Raw genomic sequence first — 23,196 nt, forward strand, 5'->3', positions numbered from 1 at the left:
TATTTCCTTATTATCGTGCACGCTGAGAAGAAACTAAGAGTGAACGGGTTTTATTTCTTAAGGCTGCTAATCTTTTGACTAGGTACAGCACTTGATGTGAAGTAACGTCGAGCCGTGGTAATTATGTAACTTATTTTGAAATTCGTGTTTTTGTACGTGCTTAGTACTATTCAGAACGATAAACTTGACGGTGAAGCACGGGCTGTGTTACTTTTCTGTAATTTACTACCCAGCCTGCATTATTATGATTATTTTTTTAATTTGACGAACGTGGTGTACTCGTTGTAAGAAACGGAGTTGCTAAAGATGATATCGAGGAATAAATAGAGGTACAGTACTTGTTTTTTCCGTCCTAGGTGCGACAATATAACTAGGCCTAATTAGCATTTTTTATTTAAAAATCGCGTCTGTTCAACCCAGGTCATAATACTAACCCAGCAAAAACAGCTATGTACCTTTTCGACAAAGACGCTATTATTAACAAGATGTGATATTAGTATCCAAAATAATACGCAGATGAACTTCTTCAGACGACGGTCTCTTGAAACATTCAGAATGTAATAAGATTTATTAAACGCAAAACCACAACTTTGAATTTGAACGATTTCGGTAGCATACGCCTATTTACGAGTGAGTGCTATTCTAGATAACGTATGGCGACTGACTTCATCACCTTACCTCGCACTTTTATTTCTTCACGAAGATCTATCCTCTTGCCATATCAAAAACGAGATGGCATCGCGCATTACACATTCGCTTCATTTTAATTGATTCGCAGTAATTCGAGCCCTAAACGCGATTTTGCGTTGTTTGAGACGATGTTGCTGTATATTTTCGGTTTTGTTACACTCGTTTTGAGTACCGGTATAGAGTGGTTCATATAGCATCAGTATCCCTGTAGGATTCATAACAGCACTATCTCTAGACAATTAAATGTGAATGACGCGTTTATAAAAAATAGGACTTGTAGTGATACATCGATCCTGCTACAGCTCGAAATAAATTATCTTTCAAACCAGCAATTACTATATGTTTGCTGTAATGAAAAGAAGGTTTAGCACGAAAAAAATGTTTTAATGTTGTGTTTTATGGTGTTATGTGTTGACATTTTCAGCAGTGAGTACACCTCTCCTCAAAGCTCTGTTTTTAAAGAATTGTAGAGGCATAAGGAAGTGATATCGCGTAAGAAAATAGGGAAGAGACTGGTTTTTCAGCTCTCTGGCTTTGGCTTCTTGGTTCTTAGAATGACTATTCTTAAGGGGGAAAAATGGTCTTTAAACTGTATACAATAAATTGTTTTCATGTTCTAGCAACGTGCTGGGTAATTTGTCTGTCCATGGAGCAACAATGTTACCAGACAACATGTTGAATATTGGCAATGTTTGTATGACCTAGTACAGTATTTTCAAAACATGTCTGCTTTGCACAGGAACGAGCTATTCTCTTTTCAGTGAAGCACGGTCTCTTTAGGAGTACAGTATTCATGACAGCATAGCAGCAATATTTAAGCACTCAGTCTTCATAAGGACTTACTTGAAATGGCTTAGAATTGTTAAATTGCTACTATTTCGTTTGCCCGTGGAAACGGAAATTATTCCTTTTGTATCTTAGTTCAGAATTTAAACAAAAAATACAGTACAAAGTAAATTGTAAGCATAACATGACGATTTAACCTGCTTATTTCTGTGGAGGCCCATATCAGAAATGCATTGTCTAAAGGGGTTGTCTTTTTCCATCAGTGATGTTCCTAATGCAGAGTAATTTCTTTTATCAATCAGTGAATCACTGGCTAATATGTGGTTATTAAGGGACATTGCTCCTTGAACAGTCATAAACTGGAAGTTAAATGGTAACCTATTGTAGTTTTAATCTCATTCTGTGTAATTTATAATGCTGTTATTTAAATATCCTAGATATGTACCTTATTAAATTATTCCAAGTAAAAATAGTACTCTTACTATAATGTGCTAATGTTACAGCCTTGAGATCTTACGCTGACAGTTTTTTTTCTCCTTGGAAGTTTTTTTTAACATAGATTCCTACATAGGAGATTGAGTGCATATTGGTTAAACCCAGATTGAATAAACGGAGAGGCTTCAGTTTTAAAGCCCGGAATGACAATTAAAAGTTATTTTTTTATGATTTTGACTTCATTTTTAATTGGTCTTAGATCCTGTTGTGCTTTTGAAGGGCGATTAGGTGAACAGGCAGTTCAGCTCTTTTCGCAGTTGGCCTCTCTGCTAAACAACGCCAGTAGCGATTATGTGAAAATGTTGTGCTGTCAGATGTGCAGTGGAATGAGACTAGGCTGTCCAGTATCCACGAATGTGCCATAGACGCAGTAGATCTTGTCCACATCCGAGCCACAGCGGATCATTGGGCTGCAGCTTATCCTGGTTTCCTTGGCGTTAAGCAGACGAGAGAGCACGTGACTCCCTGCCCCCCTTTTACAGCACTCCAGTCCACTGCAGGGATTAGCCCTGGAAATACAGCTGGGTGGACTGGAGCACCTGCGTACAGTAGCAGTGTCTGCAGAGACAACCCACCAACTATGAGACCTGAAACTTCCCCACAACTCTGTCCTCCTCCCATACATACAGTATGAGATTTCATTAATGTAAAAAAAACCTAGATAAAACAAATGAATACCATAAATGTCCAATGTCTGTCATTCTGTTCCACGTGGTTTCCTTTAAGGTAGAGCTAATTTTTCCTCTGATGCCCACGAATACATATAGATTACTTTTACCAGGCTTAGAAGCAACAAATACATGTAGATTAGTTTTACCAGGTTCTGTGTTGCAGAACCTGGTAAAACTAATCTACCAGGTTCTGTGTTGCAGGACAGGAAATGTAGGAGCAGTCAGAGGAAAATGGATGAATTGCCAATACACAAAAACAGAGATGTTCGTTTTTCTTAAAGGTAGCTCTTTTTAAGTATTGTGTGTAGACTAAACTAAGTGTGCACCCCTATGTTGAAAAACCTTGAATAAGTAAACAATTTATAAATCCTATAGCATGGGACATTGCACCTCTAATGGAATCTCAGAAAGAGGCCACTGGTTAATTCACAAAGTTGATTTGGCACACTAGATCGAGTAGGTGAGTTGAATAATGACTAACGGCGACAACTCTTTTGTAAGGAAGCAGTGCCTGGCTAGTTGCTGGTTTAGTTCTAGCCCAGTCTCCAGCCCCTGCAAAACAGCTTCTGCCAAGTAAAGACAGGCCATAGAACAGAGCAGGGCTATAAAGCTTGGCAACAGACTTAATCACTGCACAGAAACTGCTCTGTAAAGGGCTTTGTATAATCTTGGTGTGAATGAAGTTTCAAATCTCGAGGAGAAGGATTCTGAGTGCTGGGAACAGACTTTTTTCCAGAGTGCTAAGAGAAGAATCGTAGATGATTTACAAAGGATTTCTCTTCAAACAGAGTGACGTTCCACTTTTCTCCCCAACGTGTCTGAAAAAAAAAACATTTCACAGCCCTTCAGGGTAGACGAAACGTGTCGTTTTCTTTTAGCAATGTATTGTATTCTGCTGTTCGTAAATAACGACCTTTTGAAAAAGAGAATGGAAAAGTGTTTTTTGGAGAAATGGCATCTGAAATGGCATCTGAAGTACAGTTGTGAATGGGGGGTGGGGGATTATTTTCTCAAATTGTAGGTGACCTATAGTGGTGCATGCAGAATACCACTTATATTTGTGGCTACTCTGTATACATGTTCTTTAACCTGTTAACCTTATGCTGTGCAGGATTTGGTTTAATATTGGTTTTTTTTTTTAAATCTGTATAGCTGAGAATAGTCTAATTGAGCCTCCACAACTGAGTAAAACCATCTCCTAAAAGGAAGGGTCCCACCCAAAGTTCAGGATCAGGGGCTTTAAAAACAAACGTTTCTTTTATGTTGTACCCCAGTTTTGCAGATGCTAAATTGGGCATCTGCTGATTTGGCAGCTACATTTGTAGACTGTTAGTTTTCATTTTGTTGTAGTGACCGATTTGTACTACATGAGGGTTTGCTAAAATTAAAAGGCATATGCACATATGAGCAGGAAACCCCTTCATCTCAGCGTGGTGTTTCTTTATTTAGAGTCGCGGAGTATTAGAAATATTTCTCTGACAAGCCTATAGTTGATCTTTGATCAATGTAGTTTATAGCATTGTGTTATCTATGAATGCTGTATAAGAGTTTCGAAGTGGGGATTTTTTGACCATCCCCATACATACATTTGTGTCGGCTTTCTCTTTAACATTGCAGTTAATTGCAAAAGCAATGAAGTGATAGGGTGTTCAGTACATTAGGAATGATGCAGTAATGACATAATTGCAATAAGAATACCCTCTTAAATGTCTACAAGAATATTATTTTGCCTTTTCTTTCTTACTGTTAAAATGCATATTGCTTACTTGAAAGATGTTTTGATGATTTTGTAAAGAACTTAACATCTACAGTCAGTAAACTGTATATTGATGATCTTTATTACAGAGAAATTTATATGTGTGTCACCAGTTCAGGCAGTGTTCATAAAGCCTTACAAAATGGTAAATTAAAAGAAAAGTTACAGTAATGTGAAATCTAAGACCAATATTAAATTAATTCTCCATGCTTGTCATTTCCACCAAGTAATGAGAGAACCTTTTAAATTGAAAGGGTGTTTAAAATATCCATGCTTTGCTTTTTATCAGTTGATTCAGAAGCTCGGTTTGCAATTTAACTACTTTATGATGGGTTTTGGGCATGGAAACTGAGCATCATGTGGGTTACCATAGAAAGGTTGCTGAGCAAAGTAGTCTGACATTCTGCCTGTGATCGAGCTGTTTTGAGAATTACTCATCAGCCAAACAGCAGAGGTGTGTCAGGAGAAGAAACGTAAAAAATGAGTATGGAGAAGATGTGATCCTGCTGTTAACTTCATGTGAGCAGTAGGAAGAGAAAACAGTTTAAATTAGCCTGCCTATTAAGGTACTTTATTGCATTTCCTATAGTAGAGTTACTAACTTACACAGATATTCTGTAACACCATGGGTCTTTAGACAAAGTTGAAAGCCTGCTGGCACAGTCTTCACTAGGATGTTTTTTTAACAGATTGTGAACTTTTCTTTCACAGCTGATTTTTTTTAACAATATCGTGTTCATTTAAAAGAAGTTATCCAGACCTCAAACTCTTTCTTTCTGCAAAGCTGTGTTTACTGACTTTAATATTTCCATGTTTCAATGCAGGAATCTCAAAACAGGGGATGCACAATTTAAATTTCTTAAATGAATGTGCACAATAGCCTATACAGTATTTAAAAATGCCGCATTTATTTGCCAAATGACATTAATGACATTTTACAGTGAACTGAAATTAACTTACAACCCTGGATGGTATACACACCCAGTATGACCTTGCTAAGGTTGCATTTTCTTTGGGTCAAAATTCTGAAAATGAATATTGACACCTACATACAGGAATGCAGATCAGGATTTTTAATATCTTTTGAAAACCTCTCCACATGTAATTGAATGTATTATTAATTCAGTATAGTTTTGAAACGTCCTCTTAAGTATGCTGTTTTGGTCAGTTTAATACTTTCTTGTTATGCCATTTTTTCCTCTCTGGGTACTTTAACAAGCTGAAGTGTACACATGGCTTTGCGGAGGATTGACAGGAATATAGGCCCGTGAGTCTTGAAATCTTAAGAACTTTTGGTTTTCATCTGATTAGTATCGCAATTTTGTAAAAATCTTTATGAAAATATGTACGTCTTAAAAAACATAACTTATATATTTACAAAACATCCCTTGTTCAAACGCTTATGGTGTAGCACTCGGGTAAAAGGCAGGGTCTAAAATATTGTAGAAATGGCTGCCTAGAAAAAGAAATATTTTTAGTGGTTGCATATTGATGTGCAAACATAAGTTTCTGTTAGCTTTTTGCAGATGGTATTGTAACAGAATCGCTCCAAGAACACGGATCAGCAGAAAGTTGTAGTCTTCAGCTGCATTCTTCGAGTGTTGACCTCAATGGGTGTGGGATGCAATGTAAAGAACTTAATTACGGCATATGATCTGCTTTGGATTTTCTGGTTAAAATGCAGCTGTGAATACAAGATTCTTTTCATGCTACAGCAGCCTTCAGTTGCTTTCCTCCTTGCATTTGTCTGCCTGTTTGGAGGAAAGCTGCGTATCGGTTTAATGGAATTGGCAACCTGTCTTAAGCAGCTGATTCTCGCTACTGACAGAAGGTACCCATGAAGGAAGCTTGTCCTAAGTCACGGTTGTGTTTAAAACAATACAACAACACCAGTATGTATATTCAGAGGCGATTACCGTGTCATGGGGAAAAAAATAATAGCATGGCATCATGGCTAAAATGCATCTGTATCAGTTTGCTTACTAATAAGATTGACACACTTTGCTGAAATACAAAAATAAGGTCATAAAATAAGTCCAATTTATTTTTCTTGTGAGGTCTGCAACAATTCTTTTTAGTAATCTACACAGCATTAGTGGTGCCTTGAGTAGTGTGATTATAATTGGCACACATGCATTTTTAATGACCCTGTGTGTTTTTCCTGCTGAGAACAAAGTGCAATGATATAATATTAAATGCCTGTGATAAGTCTGTCGTAAAGTATATAGTACAGTATTGGGAAATAACTGGAGATTTCCTACCCTCCTAACAAATTGGTTGGAAGTATCTTAGTTTTTTTTAGTTGGGAAAGGACAGTCTCCTCACTGGGATATTCGCTTAATCATACATTAAGAAACTGGAAACTCATGCTGATGAAAATTGTATTTTAAGTTCTGCTCTCTCAACTGTATTGATTCTGATGGTGGACGTGTTTACTTTTTAACATGGAAATGACTCTGTTTTGTTTGCAGATTGCCCTGATTTTGAAAGAAGTGGGTGTTCTCCTATATGTAAATGTCTTTGGATTGAAAAGCACTATATACATGCAAAGATTTTATTCCTGTGCTGCTTCTTAAGAAAATCCACCACATATCCTGGAATAGTATAAATTGTTACATCAAAAAATGGATGATACTTCTTGTATAGAAAATTTGACTACTTTTTTGTTTATTTCTAGAATTCTGTTGAGGTTTACTTGATCATCTTGTGGGGTTTTTCCAACTGCTAGGTCATAAAAAGTATTTTTTGTCTTGTCAGTAAACTTGAGTATGCAGAAACTCCCTTCTGTGCATGGTATCTTCCCTGGTTTTCAGATTTCTTGAACATCAACATTAATGAATAAATAGATAATTAAATCCCTTTTTCACAGCTGGATTGTAGTTTTTCAGTCACTGTGATATATTTGTCCTACTTCCCTCTTAAAATGTTATTCCAAGGAAGTTTAGCGCTAATTCACACTGTGAAGTCCTTTTTATTCCTTCTTTATATTTGTGTTCTGTAGTCCCTACAACCAAAAATAATGAAAAGTGCATCATGCTTTTTGTTGGTTCATCCTGTCAGACCAGTTTGCCTGATCTGATTTTGGCCCTTCTTTTGTAGTTAGGCTTAATCTGTCCTTTTATTATGTTTAGTCTGTTACAGTTTATTTCTGAAAGGGGATGCAGTGCTTACAAAATGACGAACAAGTGCAAAAAGTGACAGGAAATTCCCAAGTAACATTTCTGTCATCCTCTACTGAAAAGGCCTTAAATTGCTGATCTTTTGTATGTGTGCTTTAAGAATTTTAAGTGCCGGAGATGAGATGACACAATGAGACAATTAAAATTGGCCTGTTGAAAACTGTATGCCGCTGTCTCTCAGTGACAGACCCTCATTCAGTGTACTGAGACAGATGTGCTCTCCCACTGCACAAACCCATTTATCCCATTTACCATGGCTTTTTAACCTGACTCGGCAATAATAGTTTCCTGGTGAAACAGTCCCTTTGAGAAGGGTCTTCCCTTCTGACATGGTCTATGTACCTTTTTATGGGTTTAATCCCAATAATGTTGTCTGTTTGCCAAATTGCCATTTAAGTAAGATACCAAATATTCTTGCAGCGATCATTATTGATTGAGGTCTGCTGTGCCATTGTTTGATTTTAAAAGTCATCCTTACCAGACTTTTGCTTTGCTTACATTATTAGACAACCAAAATTCGAATGTTTATAGCCAACACATCATGAATGCCCATGAAAAAAATAAGTTAATCCTTTGAGCTGTGTTATGTACCTAACAAAGAAGTCGTCCTGATTTCTTGCCATGAATTGATCACCAGAGGATCTTGGGAGATTACAGAAACGGTCCCAAAGAATGCAATATGAAATTAGCCACACAAAAATGTTACAAGTCTGAAGGAGATATTGTGAGTAATGTATCTATGCTGACAGTTACATCCAGCCAGTTTCTTAATTGCTGCTGTGGGCTGACTTGAGTTGCCAGAGGTAACTGTAGTACAGCAGAGTATGGCTGATGGAAATGACAATTTCTGCTCTAAGATAAACACGCAGAGCAAAAGTGACAAGGTGTCAAAGCATGGACTGACAGTACAGTACGGAATATTGTTCCAGAGTTTGCTGCAAATGTCAGCTTTTGTCTGTCTTGTCTTGAGTTTTACCTGGCAGAAACAGTCTGTTTTACATGGAAATGAGAAACATGTTTTATGTTGAAAAGAATATATGCTAGTATAAATACCCATAATTGTAACAATTCCAAGACTTCAGCTTATGCAGTAGTTATGTAAAATAAGAAATATTCAAACACTTATGAAGGTGAGTTGTTTTTTTTAATAGCCTTTTTTTAATGGTGATTTGTGAAAAACAGTGTTGGAATTGGAAGCAGACATTCAAGCATTTGTTAACATTGCAATGGAACTAAAGATGTCAACAGTTATTTTATTCACTTTCTCAGTTAATGACATCTTTTGTTGGAGTCTGCACTTGAATCTGGAACCTGAATTCCAAACAGTTTTTGTTGGTTAAATAGCTTGCTGTTCTTTTACTTGGGTAAATGCTGAAATCCTGGACTTAAACCTAAGAGCTCTTTCTTTTTTTTTAAACCACAGAAATTAAATTAATTATTTCTAAGATACTATTCAATCATGCAGTTCAGGGTTGCAGTGGAGCCTATCTCGGCACAAGGCAGGATACACTCTGGATAGGACGCCAGTCCATCACAGGGCAGACAAAAACACAGACCCGCATTCATACCATGCCAGTCTTAAAAAAACAATTACCTTACCGATATGTTTTTGGACTGAGAGAGATAACCAGAGCACTCCATGCAAACACAGGCAGAACATACAATCTCCACACAGACAGCACTCCAGGTTGGGAGCTGAACCCAGTGTGAAGCAGCTATCCTAAACACTGAGCCACCGAGTTAAGAAAAATACTGTTTTTTGTAAAAGTCAATGAAAAAAAGCAACATATTACATGCTTCAGTAAGTGTAATATACAAATAAGGTACTTTAACAGAAAAAGAAGGGTTAGTTTTGCAAGGCAGATTTTGTATTGTGTTTTCAAACTAATGAAAAAATACTGTAGGTGCAAAGTTGTTGAGCTTTTCTGCATAAAGCACGTTTTGCCTGCAAAATAGAAGAGATACCGTTGTAAATTGACTGTTAAAATTGTAATTCTAATATTTTCTGGTATATAGAGTAACTGACAAAGTATCGCTGCTGAAAGATGACCGTGTTTGATGGATTCATCAAGCTTTTGATCGAGTTGATATCCAGATATTGTGGAGGTGTAAATAATACATGGTAAGAAAAGAATAAACAAAACTTAATCAAGTACATACTTTTATTAAAAAGTGCATTTGATATGTATTTGCAATATATTAGATATAATCAAGCATGATGTATCATTTTTTCTCTTTTCACTAAAAACGTGGGATTCGTATTAATGATAGCAGTACAACATTGATATCCTTGCTTTTGTTCCACTTTATTTGTATAAATAAGGCAAAATTACAACCTATTATTTTGCAGAAACTACTGCGTGTTCACTGACAGTTGACGCAGAATTAATAAGACTTTGATATCTTTTAATTCGCACTATTTAACATTTAATGTTGCAGAGCCTTGCTGGCATTTGTCGTGCGTTGGGGTCTGTTTTTTTGTAGCTGTTTAAAGCAGGCAAGCTTTCATTAATCTCTCTTCTGCCTTAATTGTAAATCCAGTTCAATCTACTGTGGCCTTGACTTTCAGTTTGAGTCTGTATCTAGAGTGCAGTGATGTGTGTACTGGTGAAGGGGCAATGTAGAAAGTATTTCCATACATTTACATTTTAAAGTGGAAACCTGCACAAACCACAGCATCTGTGTGAGTCATTACTTGTGTGGAAGTGCTGTACCCTCTCATCATTGTTGCTGTTGACCTCATCATTTTTTATTACATCCCCGAACGGGAAGATTTATTGCAGTATACTTCTTTTATTTATGCATCAAAAGCTACGGATGGCAAAAACGACACACCGCAAACGCACTTAATGGTCCAGCACACTCACAATATTAAACTAAAACAGAGCACTACAGCACAGCACCTTGTTTTTATCTAATGCTATATTTCTCCTTTTGAAACCTGATGTTAAGTGGCAGAGATGTGTGGAATTATCAAATTGATTATGGATCAACAGTTTAATAACCATGCCTGGGTTACTGATTAGTCGAGGGAGACAGGCTGGTGTTCCTGATCTTATACTGTAAAGAGTCAGTGAATGTTCAGTGCACAGTGATGGGGAAATGAAAACAACTGCATTGTGTTGAGGGATGCACTGTGTGCTGTGCCATGAGTTTTATTTCCTTTCCGTTAGCACACCGGCAGTGTTTTTTTTTTCTAAGAAGGAAAATAAAGGCTGTAGCTTATCATTGTAAATGTTTACCACCAAGGCTGTGCCTGCTGTTAGGCAAGATCCAGGATAATCTCTGCTATCACGTTTAGGAGTAGGCATGTGATTAAGAATGCAGATTTAAACTGGAATAATTTAGGGATCATTCTTATGGAGTCTATCTGATTATGTCCATAGCAGACCTATTTTTTTTTAAAACTACATTTCTGCAAACATTAGAAACTGTTTCAACTAGAACAGCTTCACACCACAAATGCATTATTGGAACTGTAACCTTAGAAATTTGTGATTTATGATTTATATACAGTACTGAATGTTTTATCTTGATATTATTTGTCGCTGTATGGTTGTATTACAAAGTAATTTAATATCACTAATGACTCACTTCTACTGTAATGCACATATTGTCAAAATTTAATCGCATTTGAGCAGAACAGCTGAACAATTGAATGGAATGGTACACATGCCAGGAATGAAATAACTTTTTTCTTCCCCTGGATGTACATGTATCTAGTGATTTAAATGGTATGAATCTGTTTTATGAGTCTGGCGTGCCTCTATGTGGACGACTGCAACCCTGGGAACATTTCAACTGCAGACTGAACCACTGTGAAGATGACTTTTTTGTGGGACTTCATGATGCAGTACTAATAAGTACATAAAAATGCCACATTCATTCTGTCTGCAATCCTAGTTTGAAGTGTACAGAAAGAGACACAAAGATTCAGTTGAGGATGTAGTCATGCCATAGGTAATTCACCTTTCATTAAAGCAAAACTGGTTTGAAGACTGAGGTTGAAGAACCCCCTTTCAGGAACTTGAGAGCGTAAAAGTTCTGTGAATCATTTGAATAGATTTACAACATTTGCTGGCTGTTTACAATATTCTGGCTGTTTGTGAATGTGAGGATTCTGGTAGTCTTTTATTGTCATTCCAGCTCAGTCAATAACATTAGTACCGGTTGTAATACCATTTTACAAAGTGTATACTATTGTGTTAAGCTATAATGAACTGCATAGCAAATCTTGTATGTATTGTTTTTGTAATTATGTAAGGCTTATGTTAATCAGATTGTATACTAAGTAAGAAAAATGAAATCTAGGTTAGTTCTGGCCCTGAGGTGGAGAGCACTAATTTTATTCTCTTCGGGGAAAATGACTAAAATGTTGTGTGGAGTGCTGAAAAACACTGGTTGATTGAATGTTCTGAAAAAGACTAGTAGCCTTTTTTATTAGCATTCGGAGAGAAATAGTTGATAACTGGACAAATAAAAATACAGTAACTGCAAATGAAATAGGCTTCAAAGCTATATTTTTTTATATAGGTCTCTTAAGATGGGCGACAAGAATTTCATAACAGAAATTGTACTCTTTTCAAGGTCGAACACAATTCCTGAGTTTTCTGGGCTTTTATTTGTTTGTTTCATGGCTGTTGTGGGTCATCTATTCAAATTCTTTACCGATACTTGGGAACAAACTGTTTTCCCGATTTAACATTTCAGCAATTGTCTCATTGTGGAGTGGACCCGCTCTTTCATGTTATGTGAACACTGAGGCCAGCATATGTCAGCCTTGAGAGAATATAATAAAATTGTGACTGTATTCCATGGATCTCTGTGGAGATTCATTTTATGAGGCTGTTGTGCTTCTCATGTGAAATGCATTATATTTAAAAACGCATTTGACCTAGAAGCAGCGATGGTTGTCAGGTAGACCACGCAATGAGCCAGGCATAAGTGCTTTCCAGATTTGTAGCATCAGAATCTAAAGCCCATTGTTTCCACATTCCATCATCTGCATTTTCTTTCTGGCACTTAAGTTTTCTCATAGCATTCTCATGTGGTGAGCCCAATGCATCTGATGTCTCCATTGCAAAAGCTCTAAATTTCCTTTTTCTTCTTTGTATAACCACAAATTTCTTATGGCTGTAACATATTAAACAGTGCATTAATCAACCTTTGATTTTGACCCCACACCTGATCGCTCAACTCTGGTGGTGCTTGCTCACCTGTGTGCTGACCCCTGGAATCTCCCAGCCAGTCATATCTTGGCATACTCCAAATTTAAGGGCTGAGGTTTCGTTATTAGGGAGCATCAAGTGAAAAGATGCCATTCCTATATATCTTGTAGAGAAGTGCAGTTGATCTTGGGCTTTCATCCATATTAATTTAGCATTGGCTACTAATCATAGCCTAAAACGTGTTTGTTTTTACAGCCAATTCATTAGTTCTGTCCTTTAGAAAATAAAAAAAAGTTATTCAGAAAAACTCTTTAGCAGTACTGCACTGATTTTAATACTAGGCAAATAAAAACATAGATCATAATTCTTAAAGCATAATCTGAAATTATATATTTTAGTGGGAAGTGCGAATTTTTCAGCCTCCTTCAGTGAATTAGCCTTATCTGAATGTACAGTAGTGTCATTTAAACTGCCCATCTTCTATTCCAATTATTTTGTTCAGAAGCAAAATCTGTTTAATATTATCAAAACCTGAATAATTTATCCAGTGGATAACTGCTACCAAAGGCTTTTTGCTTCCTTGCCACTTGTCTTTGATCACGTTTTGACCTTGCTGTCTTAAATTAATCTTGTTCATTTCTTTGTAAATGAAGGTCTCTTTGGAGCTTGTAGCAGTGAATTGTATTTCAAATGTATAACGAAGAGAGAGAGATTTTTCAGAAATTATGCTACTTTGTTTTGATCTTCGCTCAACATGTCTTCTGAACTTGAGTAGCTTTTCTCTTATCATGCTGGATGCAAATATAAAAATATAAAGATGTCATTAGTACATGGAATGGAATTTTCAAAATCCTTGTCATAACGTTAATAAATATTGCAACACTCAATCTCAATAAATGTTGTCAGACAACTTTTATTATTACAATTATTTTTACTTCTGGATTTTTAGGCCTTGTCGGATGAAGATAAAATAATTATAGATTGTTGTGACAGAGAAGGATCACACAGGAGAAGACTAAATTGCATATTGTCATTTAAAATGTTTAGAATATTTTTCTTTTCTGGCTAGAACATTCACATATGCACACTATACAGCTTAGTATTAATTAAATACTATCATATAACACTGGATCCGAGTGTATAATATACAAGGCCATTATTATCTGAATCTAAGAATCTGGTTCAGATGTTCACAGCTGCACCATGCTGTAGTAAGAGTTGAACGGTCTGTATACTGATACAGTAACTATGAGCATTATTAATTTCCCTAGTGAAGACAAATTTCAATGCATTCATGTATTTCTTGTTGAAGAAAACTGGCTATTATTGTAACATTATTTATCACTTATCACTTTTCACTTTTCAGTGTGGATCAGAGGTTTCTTTTTCTTAATGTACTCCCTTGTTTTAACAGGTATTTTAGCAGCGCTAAACATCAACTATGAAGAGCTTAACAACTGTGAATACCAAGTAGACCTGGAAAGAAATATCTGATGCACATTTTAAAAGGTATACCAGTTGATTTTTTACCCTAATTTTTTATAAGTTTATATCCCAGCAGATTTTACTATTTATTTTTAGTCTGGAATGCTTCTTGCTATTACAAATGTGTGTATATTGCTTTTTATCACCATCTACATCTTTAAATCCTGGCTACGATGAGATGCAATAAAATGCCTTCAAAATAGCCTCATTGGTATTTGAAATTTAGAGTAATTAATTTCAAAATGCCATTAATGTGTTCTTCAGTTTTCTAGTTTAGTGCTTGGATCATGACAAGTTTTAAAAAGATAACAGCAATATACTAAATCCTGGAATATGTTTTTATACTAAATGAAACCTATAAATTCTATTTTAGTTTTCCCTTACTTGTTTGAAAACCTGGCAACACATTGAAAATGTAAAGGCATAGTTTTAATGTTCTTTTACTTGTACTTAAACAACACATACTCATTTAATATACAAATTGAAAGTATTTTGTGAAACAGATTTTTATAAATTAAAATAGGGACAGAAAGGTTGTGATTTTTCCTGTTGCAGCATGTTGGAGTTCTTTGGAAAATGTTGCTATGAGCAATGTAGGGTGCTGAGTCACTAGATGCCTGTTAAGTTTCTAAGCAAAGTTTATACATTTCACTAGGGATTAAGAGGGCACCATTATTTAAATAATTTATATTTAAAGCTATACTATACTTTGTACTAAAAATGCTATACAATATGCTATCCAGTTTCTGTTTGATATTGTTTTCTGTTTATTTTGCTCCAAATGAATTGTATTGTGTTAAAGGCTTGGTTGAAATTTAAAATTCAAAGAATGTCAAAAAGTTTATAATCCATAACCTTTTTTAGACTAACAGATATTAATTAGTTTGACAGCTGTTAAATCTTATTCTTGCAAATAATTTGAGTTGTATGTTCTGATTCATGGTCTCCATCTGAGGCTTTAACACATTCTTTTTTTAAAATCGGAGTGGGCTTTAAGGAAGTGAACTGATATTGTGAAGAGGAACTACAATATAGTTTCTTCTACCTTATGTTTGATTTCTCGAGCTGTACTTGAATTGTCACACTTTAACTACAAGACAACTTTAATTGAAATGTGTATGAGATGCTCCCGTGTAAATGAGCCCTGTAAAGACTTCCATAACCATAGACCTCAGTGTGTATATAATGCTTAATTTAGATCTGTGGTAGGCTTTTTCATATAAACATATTGGAAAATAAATTAGCTATGGGAGGATAATTTGTTTTGGGTACTTTACAGCTTAGTAGTTCAGCAATGTGCAAAGATTGGTCTGGCAGCATTAATTAGCTAGTTTGTTCACTCCTTGTATTTAAATTAACCTAATTTTCTTATCTAATACTTTTAAATCAAGAAAAATGTATGCCTTTTCTTTAAAATTGCACATTTAAGGATTGGTATGCATGTAATTTTGATCTGAAAATAACATGGCTGAAATTAAATTTTTAGCAGCCTTGTTGTTACACCAAAAATTGACTTTATTGCATCATTTAATTGATTCTGAAGAACAGAAAGAGATGAAGATTCCCCTGTGTCCACATGTGACTTATTGAGCATTTTCTTAAGCACTACATTTCAGCTTGACCCCCTTTTTTAATCCTTAGTTATTTTTACTGTGAAATCTCTCCTTCACTGTTAAAATGTAGCACTTCCATCCTTTCATCCAGGGGGAAACATATGAGTTTGAGCAAGCTCATTTGTCATGTTGTACTGTATTTAAAATGGTTGCAAAAATGAGAATGATGCAATATCAAGCCATAGTGATTCTTCGGCTCTGAAGTAACAAAATTGCTAGTAAAGACATGCATAAGAAGGTTATGTTGCAGCCTGTTTGCGGTGATTTATTGAAGTTATAAGGTAATGATGGTGTCACAACCCGCCAGGTATGGTATAGAATTATTTAAGTTCAAGTAGGGAGCTGCGTCAGCATGCATAGGCTACAAAGGAACAGGTAAAGGCTTATTCCATGCTGAAACGAAAAGAGACATAGCATTTCGGCTGTGGAGCCCTATGGAGCTTTCACACACCTGAATATGGCTTCCATAGAATTATTTATATATGTATAAGCTTACAACTTCAGTGAAAATATTTGGAGATCCTGGACATTAACATGCAACTTTTTGCTGTTCAGTGAAATCAGTTACTTAACAGCAGTATTTGTTGCAATTAAAGTTACATGTAGATTTTTTTAAGAAGAAAACATTTGGTATTACACACTATTTTTTAAAAGAATCAGCTGGAATAGAGTCAAAGATTTTAAACATTCTAATTTAAGAATGAGATACATAAGTCTTTATAGACTGTTTCTTTTACTGTACTATGTAGATTCTTACAGGTTTCTTTAAGGTTCTGAGACAAATCTAATCTGCTCTTGTTTTGTGCTAAGATTCTGATTAATATTTTTCTACATTTTTAGTTTAAAATAGTGTATATGGAAGGATATCTCTTAAATAGTTGGAAGCTTTCTCTTTGAGTCAGTCAATGGTAAAGAATTTTAATTTTTGAGGAAACTTGCAGTGAATATAATTGGACTGCCAAATTAAGAAGTTGAATATTCCAACAAATGTAAACTACTGCTGTTACTGTTAGTATGAGGCCTTGAGAGAAGATCATATATTTGTTGATATTCAAATGCAGTCAATTTTAATTACACTCGTAACTGGATTTTGGATGGAATTCAGTTTGCTTCCAAGTTCTTACAATGTGAGATTAGTCTAGTCTTTGTACAGATAGGAACCACCAAGATAGAGAGTACTTAAGTCTCTATTTGGGCAACTGCACTGGGTGCAGTGACAGCTGGAGGATATCTCATCAGTCAGGTACCAGTTGCTGTGTTACACACCATGTCAGCTCTTGTGAGTTATATTGATGAGCAAACACTGCTAGACAATGAGCTTGTGTCTTATGACCTCCTTTGTCATTGTGGTCATGCAAAAAAAACTAATGATATATTTTTCTGATTACAGTAGCAAAAAAGTTTCACTTTAAACAACCTTCACTTCAGTGACCCTTAAATGGGGAGTTTTATAATATCATTTCAGTGCATTTCTAGAAATGTGCATGGAAACATAGGAGAACAGTTGGGAAATAAGGAAGGTTATTGTTAACTGTTTTTGTGCCTTAATGCTAATCTAAGTGCATTTAGGAAGAAACATAATGGAAGTATAGGTTTCCTCCAAGAACAATGAAGTGATTTAGGACTTTTGAGTAAGTTTGCATGGTGCTTTATGTGGTTATTAGATGTCTGCACCCATCAGGAACAGTCAGCTTATGAATAGTTGGTAGTTGTTAATTAGCTTTTGTAACGTTGTCTTGCCTTGTGAATTTTTTGTCCCGCTTTATCATGCTTTTAATATTTTTTTTCAGGTACTGATTGTCAATGCCAGTTTTTGTCGATGAAGGAAAAAAGTGATTGGAAATCAGAGGTAGCGTTTTGGTCATAATGCCATCGTCGACACGAAAAGGCGTAATAAAGGACCCAGAGTTTGCTGAACTTTTTTTTAAAGAAGACCCTGAGGAGCTTTTCTGTGATTTGCATGAAATTGGCCATGGAAGTTTTGGGGCAGTTTACTTTGTGAGTATAGAAAACATTCACTTTAAATGAATAATTCTAGAATGCTGGCAAGATTGTGGATTGTGTTTTGGAAATGCGTTTTGAAAATTGAAGGAAATGCTGTTTGTGTAGAAGTAAAAATTTTTTTTACTAGTTTATTATTGTACAGCCTGAACACAACATCCATGTACCCTTAACTGTGAGACCTTTTTTGTAAATGGAAATCTTAAAGCCATCAAGTAAAATTTTAAACAAAACACGAAGGCAAGTTTCCTAGTTAGAGACTGATGATAGTATGTAAGTGCAAACTACTTCTCTTTAATTTGGAAAATAATCTGTATACTAAAAAACTAAATATATTTAAAACATAATTGGACCTCATGTCTCAATACTTTAAGATGCTCGTAACTGCTTGGTACTTTCTAGAAAAACTCCCATTTGTAAGTAAATCGATGCATCCACAAGACATTTTTAGGATGAATGTGCCAAGGATTATGTCAAGAAAATCTCACCAGCTAGATTATGGAACAAGAGACAAAGCTATAGCCACATTAAAATTAGATTGACAAGACAGAAACTGTTCTGTGTTTAGGTCAATTAGAAGTATATTACAATTAGTATGTAATTAAAGATTTACCTCGATGCCTTTAGATGTCATACCACGTTTTTAATAACCGATTGCACACATGGTTACTCCCAGGGCGTTTACTTTGGTGAGAATGTTATGTTGGATGTTTTTTTTTCCTCCCTTCCCATTGCAGTTTTTGACAGCAGTGTTCACATTGTATGATGACCTGTACAAAGACTTTCAGTATTTCTCTTTCACCAGCTTTCTCTGCCGTCACCTAGTTTGTCTTACTAGTCAGCTGTCTTTCCATTTTACTAACATCTTGCTGGAGAACAGGGTGTCTGTTTCTTATCCTATTTCTTTGCTCCTGTGTTTAGCACCTGTCATTATTTGCTATCACGTAATGATGTAATTAGTGTGTAGTGCCACTTTATACCCACTGTCTTCATTTACATTTTATTGCATACTGTAACATTAACTGTTGGTAAGCTAATTTATAGCTGCCGTTCTTCTTTTAATACATGAGGCTTTCTCTACAAAGCTCTGGAAATAGTGTTTGAATATTATTATTAATGTACATCTACATGAACCATAAGACAAGTGAAAACCATGGGAAATTCCATTTAAAACTGCGATCAGGCACAATTTACACACAAGGTTATGGGAGTCTGGAATTAGCTACCCAGTCATGCTGTCAAAGCTGATAACCTGGCCTCTCTCAAGAAACGGCTGGATAAGATTAGCTGGTGAAAAAACAAAAACAAATGAGTGGCATGGGCTGAATGTCCTCATCTTGTTAGTAACAATTATGTTCTTCTGTGAGTGCACCTCCTTAACAGGGAATACGTTCTACAATTTGGATCAATTTAGCAAAATGTGACTTAAGGTTCTTGTCAAGCTTTTTCTCCAACACTTCTTCACTTCATTTTTTCTTAATTTTAAACTTGTGCTATTTCTTAATCTTTAAGTGAACATACAAAGCTTGTGAATCCTTTGCTAACCAATTACATAAATCAATAGTAAAGCTAGAATCACTTGGCACAGGTTGTTTTGACCCTCCAGATGTGTGGGTCAGAAAAAATGCTTTGATAAAACAGCTGTATGTAGTCTTTACTGAGGCAGCTGGCGAGAGCAAGACTGAATTTGTGGGGTGTGTTTGAAAAGCATCCAAGTAATGGACATTGTTACAGACATGTCTGCATGAGATCTCTTGATCTTACCGTGATGCTAAACACTGCCAATGTTGTTACAGGCCAGAAATTCTCACTCAAATGAGGTTGTCGCAATCAAAAAGATGTCCTATAATGGGAAGCAAACAACAGAGGTAAGCTGACATGTTAAACTTTCATTGAGTGACCTCGTATCTGTGAGACGCTTTTGTTATATGAAATGTGATTATAACAGCAGGTACCCAAAACATGAAAGTGGATAACCCTTAAAAGTTTAAACACGCTTGGAATAATTTTGGTTTGACAAGTTAAACTAGGATTAAGTTGTTTACATATCATTTCAAAATGCCAGCACCTTGGTGCTCTGAAGGACCACTAACCACGTGGCTGTTCCTAACTTCATTAAACCAATTAAATCATGTGTGTTTTAAGTCTTTACATATTGATAACGTAAGTGACTGCTTTCTGCTGTGGATTTTTGAATCGTGGTATAATTTAAGTATTTTACTTTCTCTATCCAGATTTTGTCAAATATCTAGTACTGTATTTCACATATGCACATCATCCCCCTTTTCTGTTGGCATTTCTATTCTGCTTTTTTTTTTTACAGATAAGTCTTCTTTCTCAATACTGCTCTCGTACTAAAATGTCTTCTGACTTGTATAATGAGAAGGCCATCTCACAAATGTCTTTTCACTTTTAGAAATGGCAGGACATCATCAAGGAAGTCAAGTTTTTACAACAACTGCGACATCCCAACACCATTGAATACAAAGGCTGCTACCTGAAAGACAACACTGCCTGGGTTTGTAGACTGTGATTTTCACCTCTAGCAATGGAGTGCAGGTGTAATACCTTTATCAGGGTGTTAACATTCAGAAATCCCGAGAGGGATATATAAAAAGGGTTTTTACTGTGTATTTTGCATGCTGCTTTGTAAAGCAAAAATGTGGGCTGTTAATATAAACAAATCTCTACACATCATAAGAACTTCCTTTTCATTTCATTTGCTCATTCTGCCTTGGCAAATTTTATCCAGTGAAACAGTGTTTCTTTACTAAATAAGGTACAAACTGCATTTTGTCAGAAAGATGAAACAGGATGCTCTCGTCATTGTAACCCTTAATTCTTCAGAATGGTTTTAAGATACTTTGAAGATGTTGTTCGCATTTCATAAAATGTACTTTTTTTGTTTTAAATTGGAAGGATCTTTTCATCGTTGTTTTGATTAAATGCCCTCTGATCCAAACCCTTAAAAAAGAAACCATGATTTGATTATTCAGCTGTTTTTTATCTTGTCATCTTTGTTTCTTTTAGTTGGTCATGGAGTACTGCCTAGGTTCAGCTTCAGACTTGTTAGAAGGTAAGTATTTTTAGAAATTAAGTACTATTAAAAGTAAGCAGTGGCCTTAGATTATTTATGCAGTATTTGCAGGACTGGACTGTCATAACATGAAATTCATGCCTAAAGGAACTCCTCTGATTTTTTTTCTTAAACATAAATGACCTTGTGTTTGGAGAAAACGCAGCACCTATTTTTTTTTGGTTTTTCATAAAAAAGCAGACTTGTAATTCGTGTTACAATAATTATTGTATGCAAATAACTAACACTTTAGTGTACATACGATCCCACAGCCTTATCTTGATACTACAGACAACAGTTCCACCTTTTGTATTTCATTACAATATACAGTTAATGCTGTATATACTGATGCATCTGAAGGCTTTCATTTGAATGAATTAATTGATCTCTGATCAAAAAAATAAGTTATTTTTTTTCTTTTGTGAAATAGTTCACAAGAAGCCACTTCAAGAAGTTGAAATTGCTGCCATTACCCACGGTGCCTTGCAAGGACTGGCTTACCTACATTCCCATAACATGATTCACAGGTGAGCTGGAGCCTTGCAGATGTCTCATTAGTTCCCTTAACGCTTTGCACAGATTGGAAACGCACTGAATTACTCATAATTTTTAAGGAAGTGATTGCCTTAAGGGAATTTTCTTCCCTTTTTTACCAAATGGAGCACAAAGTAGCCTTTCAATGCAATCCTTGAATTCGGTGCCATCCTGGTAATCACTGTGTAATGAATGCAGTATGCAAAATAACAGCATGTACTTTTTCATTTTACATACTCGTGTTGTTTTATTTCCTGCTTTAGAAAATTGTCATTTCAAAAAGGTGCCGATGACTTGGTTAAAAAAACATATTATTTAGTTTCTTAGTAAGTTGCATTACTTCCCTAAATCATCCAGTCAGGACTTTTTCATAAACAAAACATGAGTAGTTAACAATTGATAAAGCAGAATATATATCTGGATTTATTTTTGTTTCCTTAGGGATGTTAAAGCTGGAAATATTCTACTGACAGAGCCTGGTCAGGTCAAACTGGCAGACTTCGGGTCTGCTTCAATAGCTTCCCCTGCCAATTCCTTTGTGGGAACACCCTACTGGTGAGTACACACAGCCTTTCCCAGTGAAAATGCCTTAGGAAGAGATCCGAAAAAGGAGATGCACGTTGGTTGAAACTCATGTTCTTTCAATGAGACTTTAAAACGTTTCCGAGATGTTAGATGACAGCTGCCTCCACATTAAATAATGTTCACCATTCTTTGTTCCTTAAAAAATAAAATGGTGACTCATGTTTGAATGATAAAGATTTCAAGGAGAACCTTTTGAAATGTTTTATTGTATTGTAGATGTTTTGATTTTAAAGAAACAAGAAGCCACCTAAAAAAACGCAGTGTTTTTCACCTACAGTATAAAATTGAATTTCTTTGATGGACCGGTTACATTCTCGGAAGCCTGACCCAAGCTGTTCAAATGTGTTTTTTGTTTAAAATTGCGAAGTCGGAATAGGATTTTCCTTAAACGTTTGCCTTTGCAGACAGTGTTTAAAGTGGTGTTTGTATGACAGGATGGCCCCAGAAGTAATCCTTGCTATGGATGAGGGGCAGTATGAGGGAAAAGTGGATGTGTGGTCCCTTGGAATCACCTGTATAGAGCTGGGTAAGTATTACTTATTGTACCATTGATTTAAGATGTAGTTACAAAGCAGATTGCACATAGCCTTAGAATTTGTGGGAGGGGTCCCATTGTAATTCTATGGTTATGTTTTAAGCTTCTGTCTACACCGTCCCATTCTCAGAACCCTAAAAAAACAAAAGTGTGAAGAGGATCCCCTTTTTTAGAAAAATGGGCACCTGCCTATTTAACTTTTTTTGGGAGGAAAAGATGCAGACACTCCTTTCATTACAGTGTTTTCTGATGCCCCAGATTAGACAGTTTGAGTTTCCAACACTCAAGTCTGTTGGCATCAACAATAGCAGGAGAAATGGAAGGGTACAAGGCTAAAACTCACATTTGGCTAAAAGTGATGCACATGAATTCATTAATCCCTGAATTACAGGTCAATTGTAGGTGTTATAAAAATAGAATCTCCTTCTTTTTTTGGATTGTTAGTTTTCCCCAATTTAACAGAGCAGTTAAAAGTAGATAATTTTTAATAGTGTTGACGTCAAAAAGCAAGTCAACACATAACTGGGTAGTAAATGACACACATGGATTATAGAGGAGATTTTGATAATTGGATATCGCATTATGATGACATTATTATCTGGCTAATTTAGCAATGACACAA

The 23,196-nt window shown here is 35.7% G+C and overlaps 1 protein-coding gene across 4 annotated transcripts in view; it reads left to right on the forward strand.

Moving 5' to 3' along the window:
* The window catches only part of LOC148818975 (serine/threonine-protein kinase TAO3), a 43,052-nt gene that overhangs the window by 800 nt on the left and 19,056 nt on the right, over positions 1-23,196 (forward strand). For 3 of the 4 annotated variants that reach the window (XM_088935883.1, XM_088935882.1, XM_088935881.1), the window contains 8 exons: positions 14,160-14,254; positions 17,634-17,841; positions 19,641-19,712; positions 20,261-20,362; positions 20,875-20,920; positions 21,351-21,447; positions 21,896-22,009; positions 22,474-22,565. In XM_088935883.1, the coding sequence (XP_088792009.1) occupies positions 17,710-17,841; positions 19,641-19,712; positions 20,261-20,362; positions 20,875-20,920; positions 21,351-21,447; positions 21,896-22,009; positions 22,474-22,565 (655 nt within the window). In that variant the 5' untranslated portion in view covers positions 14,160-14,254; positions 17,634-17,709. Of the gene's footprint in view, positions 1-9; positions 118-14,159; positions 14,255-17,633; positions 17,842-19,640; positions 19,713-20,260; positions 20,363-20,874; positions 20,921-21,350; positions 21,448-21,895; positions 22,010-22,473; positions 22,566-23,196 lie in introns of those variants that run through there. The other variant, XM_088935884.1, reaches the window with a different exon arrangement.

Source organism: Atractosteus spatula, chromosome 17, assembly GCF_055471065.1.
Source record: "Atractosteus spatula isolate fAtrSpa1 chromosome 17, fAtrSpa1.hap1, whole genome shotgun sequence".
Classification (NCBI taxonomy): Eukaryota; Metazoa; Chordata; class Actinopteri; order Semionotiformes; family Lepisosteidae; genus Atractosteus; species Atractosteus spatula.